The 12,541-nt window shown below is 46.7% G+C and overlaps 1 protein-coding gene across 2 annotated transcripts in view; it reads right to left on the reverse strand.

Moving 5' to 3' along the window:
* Window positions 1-1,730: 1,730 nt before the first annotated feature.
* Window positions 1,731-12,541, reverse strand: part of STAU1 (staufen double-stranded RNA binding protein 1) — a 31,926-nt gene continuing 21,115 nt past the window's right edge. For both annotated transcript variants that reach the window (XM_040330864.1, XM_040330865.1), the window contains 10 exons: window positions 12,310-12,487; window positions 11,291-11,389; window positions 9,347-9,559; window positions 9,113-9,256; window positions 8,879-9,022; window positions 7,168-7,243; window positions 5,110-5,429; window positions 4,713-4,835; window positions 4,532-4,617; window positions 1,731-2,615 (listed from right to left, as the gene is read on the reverse strand). In XM_040330864.1, coding sequence (XP_040186798.1) covers window positions 2,528-2,615; window positions 4,532-4,617; window positions 4,713-4,835; window positions 5,110-5,429; window positions 7,168-7,243; window positions 8,879-9,022; window positions 9,113-9,256; window positions 9,347-9,559; window positions 11,291-11,389; window positions 12,310-12,487 — 1,471 coding nt within the window. In that variant the 3' untranslated portion in view covers window positions 1,731-2,527. The remainder of the gene's footprint in view (window positions 2,616-4,531; window positions 4,618-4,712; window positions 4,836-5,109; window positions 5,430-7,167; window positions 7,244-8,878; window positions 9,023-9,112; window positions 9,257-9,346; window positions 9,560-11,290; window positions 11,390-12,309; window positions 12,488-12,541) is intronic.

The raw sequence follows: 12,541 nt of genomic DNA on the forward strand, positions 1-12,541 counted from the left end.
GCGTGAATCCGTCCCAGAACAGAGGTGAACATGTCATGTGCGTGAATCCGTCCCGGGAACAGAGGTGAACATGTCATGTGCGTGAATCCGTCCCAGAACAGAGGTGAACATGTCATGTGCATGAGTCCGTCCCGAAACAGAGGTGAACATGTCATATGTGTTGAATCGGTCCCAGTGCAGAGGTGTACATGTCATGTGCGTGAATCTGTCCCAGAACAGAGGTGAACATATCAGGTGCGTGAATCTGTCCCAGAACAGAGGTGTACATGTCATGTGCGTGAATCTGTCCCAGAACAAAAGGTCAATATCTCGGGTACAAAGATCTGTCCCAGAACATAGAAAAGACTGTAAACTTTGAATGTATAAACAGCATCAAGTTACTCACATAGAAGCTACTGTATTTAGGCATAAAGATGGGGTCCATAGGACAGTCAGTCTCTTGGCCGTGTTGGTGAAGTCCACTTGTAGCAGCTGCTGTGTGTTGGAGATGAATGCAGGTGCTTGTTTTCCCAAACAGGAAGTTTCCAGGTAAACTGTGCGGCAGCTAGATAGAGGGCTGAAGCGCACGCTGGGACACAACGGCGTGCAGAGGGGGTGGTGACGTCACAGGACCCAGAATGCAACGCGTTTCAGTGCTTGAGAAAGGTGCGCGCTGTGATCCCCCAGAACTCACAGTGCTAGCACTGAAACGCGTTGCATTCTGGGTCCTGTGACGTCACCCCCCCCCCTCTGCACGCCGTTGTGTCCCAGCGTGCGCTTCAGCCCTCTATCTAGCTTCCGCACAGTTTACCCGGAAACTTCCTGTTTGGGAAGACAAGCACCTGCATTCATCTCTGCAACACACAGCAGCTGCTACAAGTGCACTTCACCAACACGGCCAAGAGACTGACTGTCCTATGGACCCCATCTTTATGCCTAAATACAGTAACTTCTATGTGAGTAACTTGATGCTGTTTATACATTAAAAGTTTACAGTCTTTTCTAAGTGGTGCCTGTTGTTTTCTTTCCGTTACATGTTTGGAGTTTGGCTTCAGCTCTCTGCCCAAGGCTGGCCAGATCCTACAGACTGTCATCTCACTTCAGAGCCTGGTGCTCAAAGGACTTTTTACTTGACATGTGTTAGATCTTCTAACTGCAGTGTGCGCCATTACTGTGTATATTTTATTTGTCCCAGAACATAGGTGAACATGTCAGGTGCGTGAATCAGTCCTGGAACATAGGTGAACATGTCAGGTGCGTGAATCCGTCCCGGAACAGAGGTGAACATGTCAGGTGCGTGGATCAGTCCCAGAACAGGGGTGAACAGGTCAGGTGTGTGAATCTGTCCCAGAACAGAGGTGAACAGGTCAGGTGTGCAGATCCGTCACAGAGTAGAGGTGAATGTGACGTCTGTGGATCTGTCCTGGATATCTTATGTGTTGCCATAAGGAGAAACTCAGGCTTTAGGCTGCATCATGAAGTGTGGGGGGAGCGGACACTATCTAGAACACAGTAAAACTTGATGGACCCAGAGCAAAAATGATTATAAATTGAGGGGACCTCCAGACTGATACAGCTGTGAAGTGTCATATTAGCAGTCCTCTAACCAACTTCACTTATTTGAAAAACAGCAATCCACATGAAAGTCCTTAATAAGACCAATGTAAGATCAAGGCCGATTCCAGACACCTTGGTACAGCAGTGTCAAACAAAACTCTTCGCCAAGCTGGTTCATTTTTTTTATCTATTTATTATTTTTTTTTGCATTTTTTTTTTCTTGTGACAAACACTAGTTACATTCCATGGGGGAGAAAAAATTCCAGGGTAAACAATGACCTGAAGCGATACTGAACTTGGCGACGCATGATGCGTTTTAAATAGACAATATGCGAAATGTACTGCAGGTGTCGCGGGCACGCTACCAACACACCTAAAGCAACAAGGCTCATACACGGACGAAGGCATTTTTTCAGCCCAACATGGAGATGTAAATCCACGGGATAAAGCACACAAAGAAAATCAAATGAGCTGGTGGCACGCCGGTCGGATCATATCCTGTGATGCAGTGATATAGGCTGCACACCTTTCACATACTTTATGTTAAACTTCTTAATACAAACACAAAAGTAAACACTCAAATGATTGAACACTGTCTATCGCTAAATGATAAAATAAAAAAAAAATTATATATTTATTCCTACAATGGTTAGTTCATCGCTACCTGGCAGAACTGGCATTTAGCGGTAGCACATTTTACAATTGAAAACAAAAACTTCATTGCCACTAATGCCTCATTAAAAAAAAAATAAAGAAAAGAAAAAAATCCATCCATATATGACTACATGTGAGGATATGATCAATTCATGAAATGTTTCAAAAAGTGATGGAACCGATACAAAAACTATAAAAATCATCATTTGAAATTACAGGCGGGAAAGAGACGTGGGAAGAGGAGACGGGACTCGTCGCAGCGGTTCAAGTACAAAAACAAAAACAAAAAAACATTTTGATTTTCTCTGGTGCTTTGGAGTTCCGTCTGCGGCGGTCATCAGGCTGTATTGTCCAGTGTTTGTCCCAAAGTGTTTGAGCTAGCTGGTTTGAGGAGAGAGTCACTTTCCATTTCGGGTTTGACACACCTGAGGGGATACAAGAGAAAGCAATAACAGAGCATTAGATGGCATCTTGCCGTCATTATGTCCATCCCTACAATATACATAGTGGATCATTAGTCAGAGGTCTGCAGATTCAGCTGGATCAGCATCCAAAGGGTTAAAGGTGGGGAGGGATGACCAGTACGGGAGGACAGGAATGAATCTCTGATCAGTACTATAGGAAAACAATGGGCGAGTCTCTTTGGTCAGTGGGGCAGGAGAGAGATTGGTGGGTGTTCATGATAGGCAGGTCTCTGGATTGGCAGGGTAGAAAAAAAGATGAGTGAGTCTCTATGGTTGACAGGATAAAAGAGGAATGGACAGGTCTGTGGACAGCAGGGTAGCAGAGGATCGACCAAGTCCCTATAGTCAGCAGGGTAGGAGAGAAATGACCCAGTTCCTAGAGTTAGCAGGGTAGGAGTGGAATGACCAAGTCCCTAGAGTTAGCAGGGTAGTAGTGGAATGGCCAAGTCCCCATAGTCAGCAGGGTAGGAGTGGAATGGCCAAGTCCCCATAGTCAGCAGGGTAGGAGTGGAATGGCCAAGTCCCCATAGTCAGCAGGGTAGGAGTGCAATGGCCAAGTCCTCATAGTCAGCAGGGTAGGAGTGGAATGGCCAAGTCCCCATAGTCAGCAGGGTAGGAGTGGAATGGCCAAGTCAGCATAGTCAGCAGGGTAGGAGATGAATGACCAAGTCCCTATAGTTAGCAGAGAAGGAGTGGAATGGCCAAGTCCCCATAGTCAGCAGGGTAGGAGATGAATGACCAAGTCCCTATATTCAGCAGGATAGGAGAGGAAGGACCACGTCCCAGGTCAGCAGAAGAATAGATATAGACCGGTCTCTGTAGTCAGCAGGGTGGGAGAGGAATGAGTGGATCTCTAATCAGCAGGATAGGAAAGGGGAAGTCCCTATATTCAGCAGGGTAGGAGAGGAATAAACAAGCACCTATGGTCAGCAGGGTAGGAGAGGAATGACCAAGTCCCTATAGTTAGCAGGGTAGGAGTGGAATGGCCAAGTCCCTATAGTCAGCAGGGTAGGAGTGGAATGGCCAAGTCCCTATAGTTAGCAGGATAGGAGTGGAATGGCCAAGTCCCTATAGTTAGCAGGGTAGGAGTAGAATGGCCAAGTCCCCATAGTCAGCAGGGTAGGAGTGGAATGGCCAAGTCCCCATAGTCAGCAGAGTAGGAGTGGAATGGCCAAGTCCCCATAGTCAGCAGAGTAGGAGTGGAATGGCCAAGTCCCCATAGTCAGCAGTATAGCAGCAGAATGACCAAGTCCCTATATTCAGCAGGGTAGGAGAGGAAGGACCACGTCCCAGGTCAGCAGAAGAATAGGAATAGTCCGGTCTCTGTAGTCAGCAGGGTGGGAGAGGAATGAGTGGATCTCTAATCAGTAGGATAGGAATGGGCACGTCCCTATATTCAGCAGGGTAGGAGAGGAATGACCAAGCCCCTATAGTCAGCAGGGTAGGAGAGGAATGACTAAGCCCCTATAGTCAGCAGGCTAGGAGAGCAATGACCAAGTCAGGTCTATACAGTTAGCAGGGTAGGAGAACAATGACTAAGTCTATACAGTTAAGCAGGGTAGGAGGGCAATGACCAAGTCTATACAGTGAGCAGGGTAGAAATGAATTACCAAGTCTATACAGTGAGCAGGGTCGGAGAGGAATGACCAAATCTCTATAGTCAGTAGGGTAGAAGATTGACCAAGTCTCAGGTCAGCAGGATAGGAATTGACAAGTCTCTGTAGTCAGAGTAGAAGAATGAGTGGGTCTCTGATCGGCAGGGTAGGATATGAACGGGTAAACTGGGTTGTCAGAGTAGAAGAGTGATTGGTGGACCTCTGTGGTCAGCAAAGTATACAGTACATGGGCAGAGTGGGCAGAGTGGCTCCTGAACTTACACCGACATTGGTCCATTCCCCGTCCTCGGCACCTCAGGACTTTGTTGGTCCATTTCAGAGAGCAGCTTCAAGATATTCAAAGCAGCCTGAAAACAAGAAAAAAAAAGTCAGCTCTTCTTTAACCAACACTATAAATGAATGTCGTCATGACTCCGCCTACTGTACACCCTCTGCATCTTACCATATCATGGCAGGACTCCACCTCTTTCCCCACACCGTGGCTGATTAGTGGCGGTTGGAAGGAACAATTTATTAGGGAGACAAACTCGTTTTTGTTGTTTTTTGGAAAGTCTTTATATTCGACCTGCAAAGCAAAAAACGTTACACATCAAACCAGCTCCATCATTCACCAAAAAGTACATTGTCCAGTCACATCCCATCATCTACGAAACCGAATCGTCCAATTGCATTCTGTCATTTACTAAAATGCAGAACGGCACAAACCACATTCTGTCATTTACTAAACCACAGCATTCAATCACATTTCATTTGAGGCAAATAACCCCCCCCCCCCCCTGCAAAAAAAATAAACTTGGGCAAATACCAAAAAATAAAAACCTGGGACTGGCTGTTCTCACCTCAATTCCCTGCACGCTGGACAGGTACTCTAACTGTTCCGAGGGCCGGGTGAGCGGACCGTGCAGCGTGTGGTTGGGGCCATGGTTATTCTTCATAATGGTGTCTGCTGTCGGGGAGCTTCCGGCATACAGCAGTTCTCGTGCAATCATTGCAGTTACAGTGGCCACGGCGGGATTTGCAGCCACCCTATTAAATTCTTTGGTGTGAAGTCCTTGGTTGGCCCCTACAGCTTGTGCTACTTCAGGGACCATGGGTAGAATTCCGGCTGGCAGCTGCTGATGGCTGTGATAGGGCATTCGAAACTCGTCTTCTTTATTGTCTGAAGTAAACAAATTTGTATGCTCATTGTTTTGATGGAACAACTCGGTTTACACAAATAAATCACAATTTCAACCATTTTCTATACTGTATTTTCCAGCGCATAAGACGACCTTTTACACCGGAATCACACAGCCAAAAACCGGGGGTCGTCTTATACGCCGGGTGAAGCAGCTGCTCGATCGATATCAGCCGCCGGGTGCTCTGTACGGCTGCATGTATTCTGTATATGCGCAGCTCAGCCCATTCCGATGCACTGTGTTGATGACAGAGCATGCTAAGCCTGCTCAGATTGGGAGTAATAACCTCTGCCAATCCGAGCAGGCTACATTATGTAGCCTGCTCGGATTGGCAAAGGTTGTTACTCCAATCCGAGCAGGCTTAGCATGCTCTGTCATCAACACAGTGCATTGGGATTGGCTGAGCGGCGCATATACAGACTACATACAGCCTTACAGAGCACCCGGCGGGCTGCGGCTTCTTCATTTAATTAAAACACATTACTACCGCACAAGGGGGTTGTCTAATACGGCGAGTAGACCACAAAAATCCAGTTTTCAGCAGATTATTAGGGGGTCGTCTTATACGCCGGCAAATACGGTAATTACAGAGGACACTGTGTACACACACACACACACACAACCCCAAGTAATGCCTTAAAGCCTGGACATGGAAAGCACTCTATAAAACACATTTAACAGAGAAAGCACTTGAAGGAAACCAGGTCACTTCTAGGCTAGCCCTGCAACATCCAGTCCAGCGAGGTCCAAAGCTAGGCTGAAGCAACTGTGCTAGATCACTGAGAATCCGAGTAGGAGCCTCCAGCAGTGTAGAGAAAAGTTTTGATTGGAGAAATAAGGTATTCATAAAAATCACAGGTTAGACTAAGGCCACGTACACACGGTCGGTCAAAACCGATGAAAACGGACTGACGGACCCTTTTCATCGGTCCAAACCGATCGTGTGTGGGCCCCATCGGTCAGTTAACCTTCGGTCAAAAAAATGTAGAACTTGCTTTAAAATTTAACCGATGGACGCCTAACCGATAGGTCAAAACCGATGGTTAGTATGCAAAAGCATTGATTAAAAATCCACGCATGCTCAGAATCAAGTCGACGCATGCTTGGAAGCATTGAACTTCGTTTTTTTCAGCACGTCGTTGCGTTTTACATCACCGCGTTCTGACACGATCGGTTTTTAACCTATGGTGTGTAGGCACATCAGACCATCAGTCAGCTTCATTGGTTAACCGATGAGACCGTTCTCATTGGATGGACTGATCGTGTGTAGGCGACCTAACTCATGCGAGCTAAAAAAAAAAAAAAATGCCCATCCTCCTAGCAAATCAATGGAGGCATGCTCATAGCGGGAGAGGTTATCCTGGGTTGTTTTTTTTTTCTTTGCCAGTGTCCAGTCCCTTTGTAGGTGGCAGTAGAGCCTGAAAGTTTAGTACTTAATGTGTCCCTCAATGGAAGGAAATACATTTAATGATGTAATCTTGAAGACGAAAAAAAAAAAAAAAGAAGAATAATCAGCATGAGGTCTATAATTCAAACAGCTGTATTGTTATGAGGATTTTTATATCCTGAGGAGCGGTGTCCACCCCGATACGGCAACGTTTTATCTATACACTGTGTGACTCCCCCATCTGCTAAAGATTATAGAGAAATCAGTGTGGTGCTACGATATTCCAGTGATTGGTAGAAGAAAATACAGGAAGCAGAGAGGTAACAACTTACTATTGGTATTCTCCTCTCCAGATCCAGGCTCGAAGAAGGTCACCTTCCGCCCGTCCACTGGTTTCTTCACCGGAGCCTAAAAACATACACAGTGAGCACAGTGTGTACAGAAGGTAATACGGGTGTGCAAGGGTAGACCTGACTACATGTAGCACAGTTCATCTGACCATCTAGAACAGGGATATGCAATTAGCGGACCTCCAGCTGTTACAAAACTACAAGTCCCATCATGCCTCTGGCTGTCAGAGTCTTGCTAAGCCTCATGGGAATTGTAGTTCTACAACAGCTGGAGGTCCGCTAATTGCATATCCCTGATCTAGAAGTAGCAACACTGTGCAAGACCCAGCTGGGGGGTGAGAAGTGTTAGCTGTAACCCTAAAATCCAAATTGGATTCCAAATTGTCTTTCACCTTCAACGCTATACATTACACCAGGGAGCAGTCATGTCAAATCACAGATCTCTATGCTATATACAAAATTACAAAAGTGGCATCACCATATACATTATATGTTACAAGAATTATGTCAAACTATCCATACACGTCATATAGATTACCCCCTTGCCGCCCGTATAATTTACTTATATGATAGCAAGGGGCACGGCTGTGCTGGATCATGTATCAAGTACGTGAACCGACACTTCCGGGTCTAGGTCGCGCATGCACGCTGCCAGTGACCCACTCCTGCTGTGATTATACACAGCAGGAGCTGATCTGCGGGTACCACGGACTCTATGTCAGCTGGCACTCTATGTCCATAGGCAGAATGGCGATCTGGCTATGTAAACAAGGCAGATCGTCATTCTGTCAATAGGAAAAGCATGGATCCTGTGTTCCTGCAAAGGCGGAGGCGGGGGGGCAGCAAGTCTATGGCTCTAATCAGATGCTTAAAAAAAAAAACCCTGCCTCTGAAATTCAGGCATCCGACGTCCTGACGCCAGATGGGTCAGACGCATGAATAGGGGACAGCCAGTCTATGGCTCTAATCAGGTGCTTCAAAAAAAACACCCCCACCTCTGAAATTCAGGCATCCGGCGTCCTGAAAAGGGTCAGACGCATGAATAGGGGGCGGCCGTGGATAGATTCAGACTATGCATAAATCTATCCATTATTCATATAGGGGGCGGCACCCAGGCGCCCTCAATGGACGGGCCGCCACTGGTCCCCAAAATTCGCCTAAATTCAGCAATAAGTTGCTAAATGTTGTATCTTCATTAAATGTAACCATATTGCTACACTTAGAGGCTCCTCTCCTTTTTTATACTCAGTAGTGACATGACGCTACTCTTATATCAAGACATCGCTTGTATATCAAGGCAAAATTTATTAAAACATTTGTTTTGCAAAATGCTCTCAAACCAAAGTTTTACTGTACATTTTTTTTGGGTAAAGCGTTGCATGACCGCGCAATTGTCAGTGAAAGTAACAGTGCCGTATAACAGTGGTCATCAACCCTGTCCTCAGGGCCCACTAACAGGCCAGATTTGCAAGATAACTGGAATACATCACAGGTGATATAATTTGCTGCTCAGTGATTGTAGTATTCTAGTCTGCATCTCCCCAAGGTAATACATAAAACCTGGCCTGTTACTGAGCCCTGAGGACAGGGTTCGAACTCCAGGGTATAATGTCCAAGATCACCAGTAAGAACATTAATGGCAGTAGTGCATACACTATATTATCCTTGCACGCCGGGCATCCGTTTTACTCACCTTCTCATCATTCTTCAGGGCCGGTTTGGCAGGTGCTGGAGGAACTTTAAACCCCAGGAGCTCCAACATGTTCTCAGCAGCTTTGCGTTTGGCCACTTTCTTGTTGGTGCCCATTCCCTCCGCCGTCTGGTTCCCAACCTTCACCTGAAAAAAGAGGAATTCAGAAATCTCTAAATCAGTCTGCAAACACAGCAAAAAAATATTTAAAAAAGGTGGACTGTCCCACACACACACCTGCATGACAAACTCCCGGCGCCGGGGTAGGCCTCGCTCAGTGATGAGGGTGTATTCAGGTTCTTTGTCCTTCTTAGCTTGCTGTATCTGAGCTAGCCTACTGATGGGGTTCATGCCTTGCCCATACTCCGGACTGGTAGGAAGCTACAAGACCAGGAAAGACCATTAGTGACAGATTCAGGAGCAGAAAACCCCTATGGAGGGTGGGGGGGTATGGGAGCTGGGTCATCTCACCTTCACGATGGACTTGGTTTTCTTTTTGATTCGTGGTTTCATTTTCTCTACTGTGGGAAGAGGAGGCAGTTTCTTCAGCTCAGCAAGGACGGCCATGGCAGCATTCTTCTTCGAAATCTTTTTACTCTTCCCTTCTCCTTCACCGACAAACTCTCCAACGGCCACCTTTGTGGCAAAGCTCTTCATGTGAGGAGGACCCGTCTCCTTGGTCACCTGAGAAAGACCAGTCATGTCAATTGTGCTGTGACTTGCCACCTCCTTTTTTGGTTTTAGCCCTGGTCGATACCCAGTGCGGCTTTGAGATTGAAATTGCGCTGAAGTAGCGCAATTTCCAGTGCGATTTGCACCTCTGATTTCATTGCAATTTAATTTAACAAAAGTCTATGGAGTGACAGCAATTTGAATGGTTCCATTGTCAGCAATAAGGTGCAACTTATGTGATTTAGAACTGTCAAATATGCAGACTTGACTATTATAATGGAACAAAACAATGTAGCAATATTTAAAAAAAAAAAAAAAGACCACCACTCACCACCATTACAGTGCTCTGACCCATACATACCCATCACTCCAGTGCCCCAATAGGCACCCAATAACAGCCCCAACACTTGCTACATAGCACCCCCTGCAGCCACATCAGTGCCCCGACACCAACCCCATAATGACCCTGAACAATAACAGCATCCAACATGCTACCATTCCAGCTCTCTAAATGGCTCTACCCCTCCCCACAGGCAAAATGACTTCCATAATATCTATGGATGGGTTTTGGCGAGACAGTATTTAGTCTATTAGATTAAAGCGGAGTTCCGGCATTTTTTTTTTTTTTTAAGTCAGCAGCTTCTGCAGCTGATGACTTTTAAAAAAGGACATTTACCTGTCCTGGGCGCCTGTGATGTCAGCACCTGAAGCCGATCTATCCCTCGGTTGCTGCCGCCATCTTTGGTAAGGGAATCGGGAAGCGAAGCCTTGCGGCTTCACTTCCTGGTTCCCTACTGCGCATGCACGACCCGTGCTGCGCGATCCCACTGTTCCCTGCTGTGTTCTGGGACCTGTGTGTCTCCCAGAAGACAGCGGGGGGAGAAGCAGGAGGTGCCAGGCGTGACATAGCTAGCCACGGGTGGCTTGGCCATCTATGCCCGTAAGTGGGAGAAAAATATGATTTTTGTACTCACCGTAAAATCCATTTCTCTGAAGTTCATGGACGGACACAGCATCCTTTGACAGTAGGGTTATGCACCTTCCTGGAAGGACGGTGCATTACCCTACTGTCAAAGGATGCTGTGTCCGTCCATGAACTTCAGAGAAATACCCGTATTTGGAACCTGAAAGGTGCCAAATGTGACACCGGAGGGAGGGGGTGGGGGATTCCGAAAGCTGAAGTTCCATTTTTTTTGGGGGGGGGGGACGACGACTCCGCTTTAAGTTCAGAATTTACCCCAGTGCAGATAATCCCAAAATGACAGACATCTGCACACAGACACCGACTCCCCTATTGTATGTGAATAAAATGCGCAAAGATGGCTTCAGCTCCTGTTCTCCACATGTACAGAACTGACGCATTTCGCCCTTTTCAGGTCTCTACGATCAAGTCCCCCGAAAAGGGCAAACTGCATCTGAGTTCTCTATAGGTTGAGAACAGGAGCTGAAGCCATCTTTTACGGACATTCATGCAATAGGAGCGTGTGTGTGTGTGTGCAGGTGGCTGCCATTTTGTTGAAGTCTACTAAAGCCAGTGCCGCCCCTTCTGTCTCGCACCAGACTATTCACATGCTGATCAGACTGATCCAAGTTTGAGGGGCATTTGAGAGGTACTATTTTCATTGTTTTGGGCCTGTGCAGACATTGTTATAGAGCAGAACATGACCCGGGCTGGAGATCCCACACACAGGACCCAACAAGACAGTACACAGCCATTCCCCTCCACAAGAGCCAAGGCCTCACCTCAAAGTTCACAGGTAAGTTCCTTTTGAGTGCAATTTCAAACACCTGGCTTATTTCTGACTTGTTTAGATTTTCTTCATCCGATGCTTTTCCATTCATCTGCCAGAAAAAGAAAAAAAACAACAAAAAACATGATAAAAATATGATGGACACACAAACAGTGGCCAGAAAAGTAGAAACACTATTCGCTGGGCCAGCAGCTGGCACACATCATGATGCCCAAAACTGAACTCTCTGCCAGATGCGGATGGTACAAGCTGGTCTCGTCAACCTGCTTACCCTACAAGGTCCTCAGAAATCTCTGTAGATGAGTTAAAGCGGAGGTTCACCCTAAAAACATGTATATACCATTACATTCAGCAAACTTCCGACATTTACAGTATGCTGTTTGTTTTATTTTTTTCGCTGTACATACCGTATTATTGTTCTTTTCCACCCGGCACCTCACTCCTGCGGGAGTAGGCGTTCCTATGCAGCAGCGCAATGTCACCTGAGACTTAGCCCACATGATTGACGTGCTTCCCCCCCGGCGGATAAGGCGCGTCACGAGTTCCGAAAATAGCCGAACTGGGAGTCGGCTCTATACGGCGCCTGCGCACAGACTAGGAGCCGTGTAGAGCTGACTGCGCAGGCGCCGTATAGAGCCGACTCCCAGTTCGGCTATTTTCGGAACTCGTGACGCGCCTTATTCGCCGGGGGAAGCACGTCAATCATGTGGGCTAAGTCCCAGGTGACTTTGCGCCACTGCATAGGAACGCCTACTCCCGCAGGAGTGAGAAACTGGAAGCTGGGTGGAAAAGAACAATAATACGGTATGTACAGCAAAAAAAACCCAAAAAAACAGCATACTGTACATGCCGGAAGTATGCTGAATGTAATGGTATATACATGTTTTTAGGGTGAACCTCCGCTTTAAGGGTGGACCCTTGTCTAGTGCGCCTACTTGGCCACCAAGTGATGATCACCTTTTGTATACACACTATATTGATCACCCTTCCTATACAAAGTACAGTTCTTACCTCGGGTTTGCTGGGTAGGGGTTCGTGCTGTAAGAACTTCAGAGCTTTAGTAGCTGCGTCGTGCTTGGCGGCCTGCCGCGTTCTACCTTTACCAGGAAATTGTTGCCCGCCTATACAAAGCTCGACTTGGTACAGCATAGGAGCCATGGGGAACGGGTAGAAGTACCTTGGAGAGAAGCTAAATAAGTGTTATAAGCTGCTCTAAAGCCTGGTACACACGATCACAATTGTT

Source organism: Rana temporaria, chromosome 12 (genome assembly GCF_905171775.1).
Source record: "Rana temporaria chromosome 12, aRanTem1.1, whole genome shotgun sequence".
NCBI classification, from domain to species: domain Eukaryota; kingdom Metazoa; phylum Chordata; class Amphibia; order Anura; family Ranidae; genus Rana; species Rana temporaria.